Source organism: Lissotriton vulgaris, chromosome 1_1 (genome assembly GCF_964263255.1).
Source record: "Lissotriton vulgaris chromosome 1_1, aLisVul1.2, whole genome shotgun sequence".
Taxonomy (NCBI): domain Eukaryota; kingdom Metazoa; phylum Chordata; class Amphibia; order Caudata; family Salamandridae; genus Lissotriton; species Lissotriton vulgaris.
Genome location: NC_141685.1, coordinates 292705925 through 292722401, shown reverse-complemented (window position 1 = coordinate 292722401; position 16477 = coordinate 292705925). Strand labels below are relative to the sequence as shown.

The following is a 16477-nucleotide window of genomic DNA, read 5'->3' as shown; positions in this document are numbered from 1 at the left end:
GGCCATGTGTGGCACCGTGTATGTACTCCAGGGTTGCTGAAGTGGTTAATTCAGAAAGATTTCTGAAAGCGGCTGAAATAATTTCCCTCTTTTCCTCTTCATTTAAAATACAAATTGTGCTGAATTTTAATGATCTGAGATGTTCACGAATCAGCGACTTGTACTAGATTTCCTTGGCCTGCAGACATATGTTGGTTTCTTCACTGGGCACATTATACAGCTTTTAAGTCTTTGGCTCTCCCTTAAGTGTATTTCGTCGCTCCACACATTCCATATTATATATTTAATGTATTGTGATTTATCAGCCTGTGATGCTTTTGCGGCTCACAGACCTGCATATTTGTCTCTCCTTCACGCTTCTGCTCATCCATCGCTGCACTGAAGCCCCTTCCTTCTTCTATCTTAAAGGAGAACTCTCATTTTCGTACCATGAAACACAAGCAGTAAATCATATCTGCTAAAAAAAAAATCAAAAAAAAATCATGAATTTTAACTAAACCATCTCATGGCAAGCACCACAACTCTCAGGTATTAAGACAAAATATCATGAAAAAAATATTGTGTTGAAAATATCGAGGACAAAAACATTGTGAAGGTAGGTTTCTATGTGTAAGCAAAGATTTACTATATATAACTCCACATGTACATACCCTGGCAATATATATATATATATCTTCAAGGTACGTAGATGTGGAGTTAAGAATAGTACATCTGTACTTACCTATTAGCACTTACCTTGGTCCGCGATATTTTTGACACAATATTCTGTCCACACAATATTTTTGGCACCGATATTCTGTCAGTGATCCAGATGTTCTGTCTGCTACCCTGGTGCTCCATCCTCATTTAGGGGTGGGGGAATCAATGAGTTTCCCACTGCAGAGCATCAGCATCTGCTATCGAGAATCACCTTCCTGACATGACAGGAGGACCGCCGGTTCTAGAACATCAGAAAAATCATCTTGTTTATGGAAAGCTTTATGATAATGATTTTTCTCTGCCTGGATGTGCCATACACAGTATTGTGGTCATGGGAGGGAACAAAGTGCACTGGCCGCGACATGCTGAAAAATTATTCAAGGGGGGGTGATTTTTTGTTTTTCAGAAACCAACCTTCACTTGAGGAGGGCTTGTCTTTGGAAAACATCATAAAAAATGTCGACTAGCTCACCATGCCACCAGAATATGGTGGCGAGTTGCCATTGTGCATTTTTTGCTGGAAGTTCTCTTTCCATGACCCAGTGTTAGCACTTTGGTGAAACATTCCCTCTAGGACATGGAACAACCTCTAGCAACACATCTGCGCCTCCTCCTCACTAATCCGCAAGAAGCTCAAGGCCTGGTTCTTTGTATCAGCACCCTGGGGACCACACACCTACACACCTGCCCAAGCACCCGGATACCCTCTTGCTGATTAGTGCGCTATACAAATCAACATAATATAAAATAACTCACCAGAACATAACATATTGTGATATGTCATATTATGGTAGGTGGGTTCCTGTGGGACTTTGCCTCTAACTCTTGTGTGGTTTAACGGTCTGCTCATTGAGGTCTGCTTTCTGTTTACAATAGCTTGAAAATGCAACTATTGAGAGCCTATCATAAAGATTAAGGGGGTCATTTTGAGATTCTGACAAAAATGGCGGGTGTCCAGCCTGCCGTCAATAACTCTTGAAGTGGCCGCCCATCTGTCACTAAGCAGCCAGGCTATTGTGATGGCTGCCCCGCCTCTTTAGGGCGCGGCACCAATCACTGGAGGGAACTCTCCTTGAATCAGGGTCATAAGTTGTTTGTTTCAGTAAAAAGTTGCAGAGTGTGCCAGAGTGCGCCAAAAAAATGTTGTTCACTTGGCAAACTGCTCAACCTTCAATTCATGCGTCCCACCAACAGGTACACGAAAGGCAAGGAAACCCTCACAAGGTAGTCGTGGATTTCTAAATATGGTGGCTGGTCTTCCTCAAAAGTCGCAGGTGCCAAATCCTCAACAGACCTGTTGGGCTGGTGGCCCGACCCCTAACGTCTAATTCTACCTTAACAATAGTCTTCCGCTTCAAACTCCTTACAGTATCACACCTGCTGTTTGTATTTTATTGTTCTATTGGAGGCATTTTTTGCCACTGTGAGCCAGTCTTCTCTACACAAATACCTTTAATAAACCCAATAGTGGTTATAAAGCGATATATTCATTGAGAATTCTGTTTGTACGAACAACCTCAGTGCAGATAGACAGACTTAAGGTCGTTTATTGTGAAATCCCCATAGTGTTGGACGTATATCCCACAACAACGTTCATTTTTATTTATTATTAAATGTTTAGAAAATGTGATCAGGGTACTGGGTGTACAATTCAAAGGATAAAATGCAGTGATCAGTTCCGTGGTCTAGCGCTGTACCTACTTGTATGTAGAGTGTATTTTCATGAAGGTCTAATAAGCTAATTGAATGATTGATTGAGTGTTATTTGAGGTGAAGGAGGCAGTAGGAGTGGTGAGGAGAGATAGTGTGCAGAATCTCACCAATGATTACAAAATCTCATATACTATAGAAGTATCTGGCATTGATACCAGAGGTACAACACTGAGTACCTCGCTTGGAAATGTGTATATTTAAATTGCACAGTTCCTCTTTGGATATGTACAAAGTAGTTAGGTAGAGGTAGAGTATGTACCTTGACCACAGTCACACAATGTTGAGTTAAGTGAAATGTGGGATGAGAACCGATGTCCGCAGCCCGCAAAGACCAGAACTTCGCTACTAGATCACAACTCTTCCCCTGACTTCACAATGGAAAAGTGAGCAGAAATGGTTCAACAACAGTAGTACTACTTTCTCCTAAAACTATATTCACTATCCGTCTATCATCCTAGTATCACACGTCCACACAGGCAACTACACGTTATTGTATTGTGGGAAACCTGAAGGAAGATCTGGGGCTTGCCTTGTTTGACATTTTCAGGACGATTCATCTCCCTGGAAGGAAAGAAATGACCATGGATTCCTGCTTCCTACTTTCCTACATTTTCCTTCCTGACAGCCTGGCAGCTGCTTCTTTTTCTGTCTGCTTTTTACCATAGGTTCAGCTTTTTTGCATCTCGCCTCTAATTCTCTCCATTCTCATCTCTTTTGAAACACAACTCATTGATCGCCCCAAGGTATCTTGAGGCCTTACCTCCCACATGCCATTCATCCCATAAGCTCTGCCCTCCCGGCGTGAACCTTTGGAATCATGCTCGATAGTCACACGGTCTACAGTTGTGAACATTACTTTATTTTTTATCTCAGTGTCAAGCAGCCCTTGCCTGACTCTAAGATGGCCATCAGTTGCCGTCTGAGAGGTGCTCTTTTTGGAGTTCAGCAAAACTATATTGTGTAATACCAAAATGGCAACAAATATCGAGCTACATATTCACCTTCTCGGTGTAGCTAAACTTGCTTGTCTGACTCCAAAACTTCCACTGTATATAATAAATTCATTTCCTACCATAAACTTGGGGAAAATCTGTGCTAAATATATGTGTGGCTGTTTGCTGGTGGGGAGCACAGCACTCATTTTTGAAACTGGGGCTTATTTTCCAACATCAGAGTTTGAACCAGAACGAGAGTGTAAAGGACACAAAATGGAGAAAGAAGGAGGAAGAAAAAGACAAGAAGAGAGATGAAAAATAACATTCAAGAAATAGAGGCGGGAAGTCTAAGTTGGGGGAGGAAGAAGAATGAGGTGTAATCAAGACTAGGTAGCCTTTGTATTCAGCAACCCCCGCTGCCCCCCCTCATTGGGTGGCACCAGTCTTCGCCTCAGGTCCCTGCACACTGTTTTATTACTCATTAACCCCTTGCGTGCTGATGACAGAACGGTTCCGTCATCAGCATCGGTTGAGCTGTGTTCATGACGGAACCGTTCCGTCATGACTCCGCCCGCGCAAGGCGGAGTCAGCACAGGCGGAAAATACGCCCCGCACGCAAGGGGTTAAGCTCTGCATACAATAACAGCGCGGTCTGTAAGATATACAGCGTTACATCCATTTACTCAGGCATTACTTTAGATGAGCATATTGACTTGCATCGTAAATCTTATGGCTGTGTTCTAGGGCACAGAAATGGTGATGGGTGCCTCCTGAGACATTGTAATTACTAATGCCATCTTTAATATACTGGCACGGAATTTGCAGTGAGCATATTCCAGGGGCACAGTAGTTTAAATGGCAGTCATTCTGATGACGTATCGCAAAACACTAATTCTTCAGAGCAGTACTTCCAGTGCTCCTCTGGATGACTGTTATAAGCATTCTGGGCCCAAAAATTCTGACGTGCTTTAAAAAATATATATTTTATTGCCTTATTTTGCGCATCTGCATATTGCTGCCAAGGCCATATTTGACGGGCATGGGGGCGGGGGGGGGCTTCATTTGTTATTTTGATCACAACATTTTGGCAGGACAATAGTAAAAATGTAGTAGTCTGGTAGAATACCACAGACACAGTCTTTTAAGGGGCGTATACTATGGCACCCCAGTTCCGAATGGCATGGTCAGCCAAACATTATGAATGTCATATTTCTTGACAGTCTAATACTAATGTGTAGAGTTCTAGAAACATTAATTTGAATGAGAATATTTAAAGACATATAAATACTCGAGGACCTCGGACTGCTATATTTTTTACAGTAAAGGCGGACTTCGGCTTTGGGTATAATGTGGGAATAGTCATTTGCAAACTGAGCGCTTGCATTAAAGACATAATGTATGAGACAGAAGGACCCCAATTGAATTCTTTCTGGGAGTGGAAGCCATTGCAAAGGCAAAGCAGGCCGAAGCTTTGTGCGGTCTCTGCAATCAGTGAATCCAGTGGATCCACTTCTGCCGTAGACAATGTGAGGCAGATTCTAGTTTCTTATCCCAATATAGACACCTCCATTGTTTGTGCGGCATCACCTGTGCATGAAGGGTTTAAGTAAGGATTCTACTACTTATTGCTTTCAGCTAGAAGATGGCTGCCTTCACCACAGCTGTGTCATCATGGATTGATTGTTGGATATCAGGAAGACTAGGCAATCATTTCTGGCCAAAGTTCCTGCAGCCATCATTGTATGTTGGGCCCTCATTATTACCTATATCATATCATCTGCATAGCTGTTGCATTTCAGTCCACTTTAAAGCACAATGTTCAAAGGGGCTACGGATTAGAAATGACCAAACTATATAACAATGGAAAGCGCCCAGCTGCCCCATCTGTACATATCATGGGTTCCGACTTGCAACGCAGCATGGGCGACACTTGTGTGTTTTTAGCGAGAAGAGACTTGCAGTACTACAGGCCTGTGCTTTAAGTCTCAGCTCTGCTACGACAATGGCATGGCAGACACAGTTAATTGTTTTATTCCACCGGTACTTCTCCGTCGCACACTGACATCAAGAGTTTTATACGGTCTTGGTGCTCCCCTAACAATCTGTTGGTCTCCACTTATGAGCTGATTTTGAGTTTGGCGGGTGGAGGGTACCTAGTCGGGATGGCAGAGAATATTGCCCCCATATTCTAGAGTTGTCTGCCAGCCCTGCAGGCAGCTCTTAACATTGACAGGAACCGCTGTCACAGAGGTTCCTGTTCTATCGTGTGGGCGTGGGGGAGGCATTATTTATTTTTACTGTCTGTCACTGCTAGATTTTACCTGGCCATGTTAACAGCAAAACAGACACAACATCTCCACTCTAAATAGAGCTTACGGTGTTATCTACTCTGTTGGCCCGTCGGATGAGTAAGTCAGCGACAGAGCAGTGTTGTGGACATACTTAAGGGCGTACCTTGAGTTTGGCAGGGTGGGCACTCCGTCACCATTGTGATAGAGTACCCTCTTCGCCAAACTCAAAATAAGCCTCTTAATGGGCTCCTTAGATTGGCGTATGACTAGCTAATAAGCAATATTTTAAATTAGTCTCTAACTGTTCTGGTCTGTAGGTTTTGCACCAAAACCTTTAAATAGATGGGGGGAGGTGTTTGTCCAAGGAATCTGGGTGTATGAAGACTCAACAGCACTTGTTTGGCTGAGTCTGAAGCTGTTAGCTTGTGTTTTAAGGATGATGATCTGAAAAGCATCAGGCTTCCTTCTTGTAAACACTCATCTAAGTGACCTGCATTTCAAGGATGATCTTTTGGACTTGAAATGACTCGCCTCCATGTGCACTATATGGTAGCCTATGTGTTAATTCCTCCTTAATTTGATATTATGTGTGCGTTTCATGCTTGTGGCTCAGTAGGCTGCCTCTGAATGCTAATTGTAACTTGGGGCTTAGTTTATGTTCATGGAATTCACATAGGTCTTTATCCCATTGGGCATTCAAGCGTTTAGGAGTGCTGGGAAAATGCTAAATGATTTTCACGAAGAGCATTGGCACTGAGTAAAGTTAGCACATGAAGGTTAATCACTGGCTCTTGGCCTGTACTTAGGCGCAGAGCGCGGTCCTCCAGCGAGCGGGCAAAGAACGATACACCATTAAATAGATTTCATTTAAAGCCTGATGGCTGCTCCTGATGCTTTGTAACCTTTCAAAAGCGGTGTTGAGAAGGGTGGAGGGAGTAGGATTAGAGATCCCTGTTGTTAAAGCGTGCTCTTTTTCTCTTGCGCAGGATTCGTGACCCGCTGGCAGTCGGTGCTGGAGCCCAGAGGGAGCACATGACTGCCCACCTGTGCCTGCCTCTTCCCAGAAGATGACCAGACTGATGCTGGGAGTGACCCTGGAAAGGATCTGCAAGGCTGTCCTCCTGCTCTGCCTCATCCACTTCATCATCATGATGATCCTGTACTTTGACGTCTACGCTCAGCGCCTGGACTTCTTCACACGCTTCAATGTCAGGAACTCCTCCCGCGCACACCCCTACTACAACATCTCCAGGCCCAATGGGACAGCCTCCAGCTATGGCGTGGCTGCGGCGAGCGAGCGGGTCTCTCCCAGCGCTAAGCCTGGCCTCAACCACTCGGTCACAGAGCAGCCTTTACCCCCATGTCCGGAAGTGCCTCCCGGTTTAGGTAAGTTCCTGTAACCAAAGGGTAGGGAGAAGCCCTATCATTCATGCTTTGGTGTTTGCACTTTTCTTGTTTCTCCTACAAAATACTTCTTCTTTGCCAATCTTCATGTCCCTGACTGAATACAATTAAATGGTGTGGCATCTTTTTAAACACAGAATATTTCCTTTTCAGAACAAAGATGAGCTTAAAAGTTAACCTACTTTCTTTAGTAGATTTAGGATAATCTTTCAAAGATATTCAGTAAAATGTTTAGACTTAATGCTTGTTTTCCCAAACAAAATGTGACTATTCTGTTACTTCAAGAAATTAGTAGTCCTTCCAAACACAGATTTTGTGATTGTGAGTTTATGCAATGTAAATACTCTATCGGATATGAAATTGTTTGTTTACTTAGCTACCCAGAAATCTGGGGTTCCATTTGTGTTGCTGGGAGTAAGTAGCGGCACCCGCAGCCATTTTTTAAGAGGGAGACTTATTTTTCATCATCAGACTTTGAAAGACAGAGAATGACAGAAAAGAGAGAAACTAGGAGAAAAACCAATATAGGACAACAGTCACAAAGGGAGGAAACAAGGACGAAAAGTGTTCTACAAGAGAGAAATAAAAAGTTGTATTTCACAATATTGACTACAAAAAATATCAACATGCAGAAATATGGACTCAACAAGATCAACTACCACCATATTGTGAAAGAAAGGGTATATAGGGAAGTGTAGACATACTATCCTAAATCCACATCTACTCACTTTGGCAATATATTACGTGTTGATAAGGTGGAGTTAACATATGTGCAGGCAGATAATAAATCTTCAAAATTCTGACTCTCCAATGAATAGAAAAAGGTTGTGTAGGGCGGTGGTAGAAAGAAGCACGAGAAGAAACCAATATTAGGCAGCCTTTGTATTTGGAAACCCCGGCATACACAGCATCCATGGTGGGCCCCTTAGACAAACTTGGGGGTCCTACACTTACAAATATATATATATATATATATATATATATATATATATATATATATATATATATATTACCTACTGGCGGTCGCCAGTAGGTAGTTATAGTTAGGATTTTTTTCAATGTTAAATCTGAAAATTCTATTTGGAATAACTTTGGCGCCGGTTGATGAATCTGCCTGAAAATTTCCTCAAAATGGCCTCGCAGCGTTCCGGTCCTTCCCTGAAAGGGGGGGATTCGTCAAGCAGGGGCCGAGATAAAAGGGGGGTCCCAAAACGCGTTTTCCCCATGTTAATTTCCATAGGGCGGTCGATTTCACTTTTAGCCCGAACGGCTGAATGGATTTCCACCAAACTTGGCAAAATTGTAGGGACTGGTAGCCCGATGTGCCTTTGCTATGTCTCAAGATATGTGCTCCAGTGGATTTTGAGTAATTAAGGTTCAAAAAAAAAAATATATCTATAGCAGCGCTCCGGTAAGCGCACCGGTACGCGCACCGGGCGCGTCACGCGACTTGCGCGCAGAAAGCTGATTGGCTCTGGGGTGTCTGTAAACATTCTAAACAGTCCGGAGCGGCCGCCATCTTGTGTCTCGGTAGGATCGAGACACAAGAGGTGGCCAAAACAAAGGGGGAAATGACCATAATGGGGCAGAGTAGACCCCCCTTGACCCCCTAGGTTTGATGTGGGGGCCATAAAAGGGCCCCACGGGGCAAAAAAAAAAATATTTTTTTTTGATTTTCACGGGGGGAGCGCCCGGTACGCGCACCGGGGAGCGTACCGGGGAGCGTACCATGGGGAAAAAGAATGACAGTTTTAAAAGTAGCTGATTAGAAAAAAAAATGTTTAGTTGTTTTTTTTATACATACACATACATATATATAAATGCATATGCACATATATATATGCATATATGTCTATATGTGTGCGTGTAGAGAGAGGTAGAGAGGTAGAGGTGTAGAGGTAGAGAGGTAGAGAGTAGAGAGTGAGTAATAGAGAGTAGAGAGTGAGTAGTAGAGAGTAGTAGAGAGCAGTAGAGAGAGTAGCAGAGTGAGTAGTAGAGAGTAGTAGAGTGAATAGTAGAGTGAGTAGTAGAGAGTAGTAGAGAGTGAGTAGTAGAGACTGAGTAGTAGAGAGTAGTAGAGAGTAAGTAGTAGAGTGAGTAGTAGAGAGCAGTAGAGAGTGAGTAGTAGAGAGTGGGAGAGAGTAAGTAGTAGAGAGTAGTGGAGAATATTCCAAAGTTTGGCACAGCACCACTTTCACAATGAGTCCAATCAAATCATATCACTTAGAGTACTTATTGAAGCGCTGAATCTTGGTGTATATTCAAATGCTTTTATTTTCCTTAAGTTTATGTACCACAGCCAGCCGAAACGTTTCGTTCTGTACAACAGAACTTCTTCAGGGCGTTCTTATTTCCTTCAAGTTATGTCGGTATCCCGTTGTCATATAACTAGATATTTCTTCCAAATGTTAGAGGAGACATAAGTATATTCTTATTAAAAGTGACTAGGTATCAATTTTACCCACACAATTCGGGCAGACTTGAGTAATTTATAGCATCCTCAAAGTCAGTCTTTCAAAAATTCCAAAGTATAGGACATGATAATCCAAATCCAAATGTTTCTCAAGAAAAGTCATTTACAATCGTTCGGAATATCGGTGTTTGGGCAGATATGATCCAGGGACCCCCAGTATGCAAGGGGAATTAGTCCCCCCTCTGCAAAGGCGCCAGTGGCCTGCATTGCAGAGAGGTGTAACAAGGGTGTGGCCTCATTACACTTCTCTGCAATGCAGCTCCCTCGCGCATACTGGAGGCTCCTGGTGGACTAGTTGACCCCAGGGACCCCCAGTATGCAAGGGGAATTAGTTCCCCCTCTGCAAACGCGGCAGTGGGCTGCGTTGCAGAGAGGTGTAACAAGGGGCATAGTCTCATTACACCTCTGCAATGCAGCCCCAGGCGCATACTGGAGGTTCCAGGTGGGCTAATTGGCCCCCAGGGGCCCCCAGTATGCAAGGGGAATTAGTTTCCCCTCTTCAAACATGCACGGGGGCTGCGTTGCAGAGAGGTGTAAAAAGGGTTGTGGCTTCATTACACCTCTCTGCAATGCAGTCCCCTGGCGCATACTGGAGATTCCTGGTGGGCTTTCAGGTCTTATATAGTTAGGAATTAGCATTAAAAAAACCTTTGAAATTCACTGAAAAAACCACAGGTTTCACACCAGTTATAGTTAGGAATTAGCATTTAAAAAACCTTTGAAATTCACTGAAAAAACCATAGGTTCCACACCAGTTATAGTTAGGAATTAGCATTTAAAAAACCTACTAAATTCACTGACAAAACCAGTTATAGTTAGCTGGAAATTTTACTGATATAAAACCAATGAAATTCCACGTTATAGTTAGTTGGACTCACTATAACTTGCGCGTGCAATGCACTGCTGATGACGTCACATATTACATCACTCATGACATGGTCAGTGACATCACTCATGACATCACTGATGACACCATCCTTGTGACATAGTGACAGACCTCCTTTCACTGTAATGTAACCCTTGAAACACATATTCAAAAATAGAAACTGAAATTTAAAAAAAAATGGAGATACCCATATCAGTTACAACAAGCAATTCAGTAATTCCACCATCTATATGCACATCCAGTCATTCACCAACAGTTCTATATAGTCACTCATACATATACTCACTCATCATATGAAGTGATACACCTATACATCCTGTTACACACCGACAGTCATCCAAAAGTTACTCACACACATACTCACACGTGTAAATAAACTATTGAACATCCATTTATTTGAATATAGAGTTATACACACACTTCCACCTTACTTGTATTGAAAATTACATATATTTATTCTCTTAAACAATCACTTATAGAAACACATACTTATTTAAACAGGAACTCTTACAATCTCTTACTCTCACATATACTCACTTATATACATCAATATTCACATATACTAGATTAAAACATATGTAGTTACTGATAAAGACACTAGTGAGACAGTCATTCACTCACTAACAAACACATATACACACTCATCCACCCATACAGTCCTGCACATATGCTGTCTTCAAAACACATACAAACAGAGAGTCAGTCACTCATGCATCTATGTGCTAAGTAATACCCCCACCAAACCATATAGACACTCATACTGATACTAAGAGAAACATCTAATAACCCATATACATACGCATGTAGCTACTTACCAACACATGTAGCCACTTATACACAAAGTGAAACACTAATATATATATTTAAATATTTAAACATTACTCACTAATATTTATTTTTCAGAAAGACACATATTCACTGGATGGTGTCATCAGTGATGTCATGAGTGATGTCACTGACCATGTCATGAGTGATGTAATATGTGACGTCATCAGCAGTGCATTGCACGCGCAAGTTATAGTGAGTCCAACTAACTATAACGTGGAATTTCATTGGTTTTATATCAGTAAAATTTCCAGCTAACTATAACTGGTTTTGTCAGTGAATTTAATAGGTTTTTTAAATGCTAATTCCTAACTATAACTGGTGTGAAACCTATGGTTTTTTCAGTGAATATATATATATATATATATATATATATATATATATATATATATATATATATATATATATATATATATATATGTTCTACAAACTAAGCACTGGCAGTAATATCACCAAATCCAGAAACTGTACTTAATATTCTGGTTTTCAAACTCTTTCTGCTGATGGTTTCCTGGTTAACAGACCCCATTAGTGCATGGCTTTTATCTTAAATGTTACGTCCATTTATCCCTGCTAATTAATTCACCAACGGATTCCTATCAGGCATGAATAGTTTCATTTCTGCAGATTTCTCCATCATGATTGTGAAGTGGTTCACCTGTCTCACTGGGTCTGGTGGCTCAGTGACAAACACCGTCTACTGTCTCACCACAACCTCCTGATCTCCCTGCCTGCATCACCCTTGTCTTGGAGCTACCAGATAAGCAGGTCCCATCCAGGTTTTCATTGTCTTCCCCCCTACACATGTTGAATCCCTGTAATGTGTTGACAATTTACAGCAAGGCTCTCCAAAGTCGGTCCTGCATGGCCAGATCCATGCTAGATTTTTAGCATATCCCCAGTTAGATAAATGTAGTTATATTAAAATCTGACATGGATCCGGCCCTCCAGGACCAACTTTGGAAAACCCTGATTTACAGTCAACCAATAAACTAATGCTTACTCTCATTTCACATAAAGTGATTATTTTAATGTACATGGTCTTTAAAGCTCAGTTTTCTTTTTTGATTGATTCTTTGAGCTTTCTTTATATCATTCAAAGTTGTTTAAAAATTACATGATACTAAGACATCCACATGCTAAGTGGCAACCAATGGCAGTGCGTTTAAGCGTGACAGTAGAAAATCATGCCTGAGATCGTGTGATTCTTCTTTAGAGACCAACATGAAATGGATGGATGACATGGATCTGGCAGTGGGACACACTCTATGGTCGGCTGTCTCAATGCGCTATGCAGGTCAGCCTGCTGGTGTTCGGAGTTAGGATATTCAACAAATGTATGCGCAGCGAGACTTTAATTTGAATAGTGAGGAATTCTGAACAATTTATTTTGGAGAAATAAAGATGATGATTTTTTCCTGCTAATATACTTTCCAAATCTCTTCAATGGCTCTTACTGTCCCATTAAACCGCCACACATTTTGTTTCGTTTGGATAACTTTATTTTGGTTAAAGGACCATAAAAGTGTACATAAAATCAGAACATATCACTGGAGGTTAAAACAGTAAATTACATATGCAATAAAAACAGGGAAATAAAATTAGATTAAACTAAATAGTTATCGAATGGTACAGTAAAATACGTATAGCAAGGTTATAGGAAACTTCTCCGTCTACGCCACATACTCAACAAGAATCGTGATACAGCGAAGACAATAGGGGGGTGTGTATCATAGCGAAGGACCCTGCAAGCATGGGCACACTGGGTAAAACCTAAGTTCCTACAAAGTGGAATCAGCCAGCATTTCCTTATTGCCCGGTAGGCAGGGCAAAAAAAACAGAACATGGAAGATATCTTCTTGTTTGTAGTTACAAGCTGGGCAAACAATGATCTCCATATTGGCCCATTTACCAGTAAATACCCTAAGTGGGAGGCTGCCAATCCTAAACTGTATGTAGAGTTTCCTTGCAAGGGCAGGATAGATTAAATCCCAAAAATTCTCCATGCTCGGTTCAACTTTCACTTGAAGGAAATCCACCGTCAATCTTCCCAGAGTTGGGCACCTCTGGCGAGATAATAGGTTATAATTCCTGACATAGCTCAACAGCTCAGCTTTCGTTATCCTAGGGCAGCTATCTGCAGGATTCTCCCACAACTCTAGTAAACCAATTTGTTCACAGAGTGCCCTCACACGCGCAAGCCATGGAATATCCCTATTTTTTTAAAAAGCCCATACCTCAGTAAACTCTTCGTTATAGGATATTAGTTCAGGCACGGTCCAGAGCCTCTTCCAATACATCAATGGCCGTGTGGCTACTACCTCCTCTATGGGCTCTTGCTCCAAGTCCATACGCAGCGGAGTTAATGGTGTACTAGCTGGTAAACCCAATAGGCTCCTCATAAAACCATGTTCTACCCTCGCAAGGTTAATTAATCGTTTATGGCCCCAAAGTTCTGCACCATACGTAGAGGCCGCTCTGTCCTGAAGTTTGTAAATTTCTGCGACTGGTGCAGCAGGTTTGAAGACAGAGGATTTATGAACTTTGCTAATTCCCCCCACGACCTGGGACAGCCTGAGGGCCATCTTTGATGTCTGAGACCCCCAGTCGAAATTTTCCGTTAAGGTAATGCCCAAGTAATTGAAGGTCTTCACTCTTTCTAGGCGTATGCCGTTTAACAGAGGGTTCGGGCGAGTTTTCCTCAGGGATTAAAAATCATAAACTTGGTCTTATCCAAGTTAATCTCCAACCCACGCAGTTTACGAAAAACTGCGAAGCCATCCAAGGTACGCTGGCTGCCCGTTGATGTTTTAGATAACAACAAAGTGTCATCTGCTAACATCAAAGCAGGGTCGCACCCGGTCGCCAGCCCAGGGGCATCATTATCTTTTACATGCAGCAGATGGTCAACTAGCCCGTTCGGATAAAAACAGAATAAAGCTGGGGCCAGGACACACCCCTCGCGTACCCCTTTTTTCACAGGGAAGTGATCCGACAATTCCCCATGCCGACCACACCTAACTTGAGCATAATTGTTCGCATGGAGTCTAATCAGGATATCCAACAGTTGGGCAGGAAGACCCATACCCAGCAATACGGCCCACAATTTTTCTCTCGGGACTAGATCAAATGCGGCTCGCAGGTCCACGAATATGAGATAGAGGCTGCCACCCTCCACACATACCGTTCTCCAGAAGAGTACCTGCAGGCTAAAAATGTTATCTATTGTGGAAATGCCCGTCCTAAACCCGGCTTGGAATATAGACAGGGTCCCATTTTCCTTTATCCACCCCTGGATTCTGTCTAAAATAATCCTGCCCATCAGCTTTTGTGTGGTGTCTATCAGGCTGATGGGCTGATAGTTGGACGGGGTTAATGGACAGCCTTTTTTGTGGATTGGGACAATTTCCGCTCCTAGCCAGGTATCTGGCGGGAGACTCCCCTTGAGTATTCCATTAAATAGGACAACCAAATAATGGTGTCCAAATTTTAGGTCGTGCTCGGAATAAGTCACCGGGAAGCTTGTCCAAGCCAGGGGCCATATTTGGTAGCAGTTTGGTTATTGCTGTCTCAACCTCCACGAGTGAAATATCTTCAGCCCCACCCATACGGTGCTCACCAATAGAAACCACTGTCCCCACGCCCTGTTCGATACTCAAGCGCCCGCCCGATGGATACTCATGTACGGGTCCTATAGTAGGGAGCTGGCGAACCTCTTCAGCGTCCCCTGTCACAGGAACCAACAATGCCTCCAAACTATGCTCGTAGGAGGGTCCAGGGGTGGCAAGCGATAGTGACTCTTCATCGGTGTTGGTATATAAAGCCCCAAAATGAGCTTCCCATGCTGCAGGTGCTATATTCGCTAGGGTTGGTGGTCTACCCCCAGAATTGACAATAGACCAAAATGATTTTGAATCTTTGGTCAGGAGAGATAATCTTAATTCTTCCCACTTATTCTCCTCCCAGTTCTTCTTCTCCTTATTAACAACCTGCTTATACCTGCGGGCACTGCTTGATACTAGCCCTGTCCTCATTTTTTATAGCGGCTAAGAGATCCTTTTTCGCTTTCCGACAGGATGCGTCATACCATGGGTGGTTTTGGTGTGTGATAACCTTCACACTTCCACAAGGGAAGAAAACATCTGATAGATTTACAATCAGTTGTTTATGGATTTCTACTGCCTTAGTCCGGGCTTCTGGATCAGAATCCTTTTCTCCTATCTCACCCATTTCTAACAGATGTGGTAATGCAAGCTGGTATATCCCTGCAAGTTTAGACGGCGAATCCTGTATTTTCGACCACTTAATTCGTCGCCGATTATTGGAAAGAAGAAAGGGTGGTTGTGCAGAGTTGGGCTCAAAGGCTGGGCTGGACAAACCAAAACTCCCAGATTTCAGAGTCAACACAAGAGCGTTATGGTCACTATCGCTCTGTTGGTGGACCCTGAAATCAAAGACCCTATTCCAATGTCTGTCTTCGACTAGTACATAATCAATGTTGGAATTTTGCCCTAATCTGTTAAAAGTAGATGAGCCCGGTCTATCTGGATCCACCCTCCCGTTACACGCCCGCAGAGACGCTGTAAGGGATAGTGATTTATTTTGGAGGACCAGTGGTGTCCAGGCTTTAACTGGGGCTATCCACGGTTCAGGGATGTGCCAGTATTGGTCCTCATCCACTAAGTCAGCCATATCTGAGCCAATAAGACGTTCATACTGGCAGTTGAAGTTGCCTCCGACTAATAGGGCTATTTCGGGGTCAAGGGAGGAGATAAACTGTCCTAATATGTCGATAGTGCCAGATTCCTGGCCGCCCTGCGAAGGCCTTGAGTAAACATTAAGAAGGGAAATCTGGGTAGAGTCAGGCGGTGTCAGGAGAACGCATTGAACGTCGAGTGAGTTGGTTGGGACATGGGCTGCCTTCGCTCCCAAGTGCGTACCAACCCATATCGCCAAGCCACCCGAAGGTCTCCCCCTACCCCTGGAAGTTGCCAAGAAGTTAAAAGTGGCAAAACCATCTCATACGGTCTCTTCCAGGGCCCATGTCGCCTGCATGAGACAGATGTCATGTTTTTCAATAACTTGGCCCCACTCAGGAGTAGATAGTTTATTTCTCAGTTCGGCCAGGTTCCAGGACAGGACTTTAATCTTACCGTCCATTGCCCCAGAACTAAGTGGACATAGAACTTCTGTAGAACAATAAACATCAAGTGCTGCACCACTAGGACACAGCTTCCTCCTAGTCACTTGG

General features: G+C 42.9%; 1 protein-coding gene across 1 annotated transcript in view; it reads left to right on the top strand.

Annotated features, from left to right (window-relative positions):
* B4GALT2 (beta-1,4-galactosyltransferase 2) overlaps positions 1-16477 on the top strand; it is an 875541-nt gene that overhangs the window by 318696 nt on the left and 540368 nt on the right. The window contains exon 2 of the mRNA XM_086936139.1: positions 6625-7024. Coding sequence (XP_086792265.1) covers positions 6706-7024 — 319 coding nt within the window. The 5' untranslated portion in view covers positions 6625-6705. The remainder of the gene's footprint in view (positions 1-6624; positions 7025-16477) is intronic.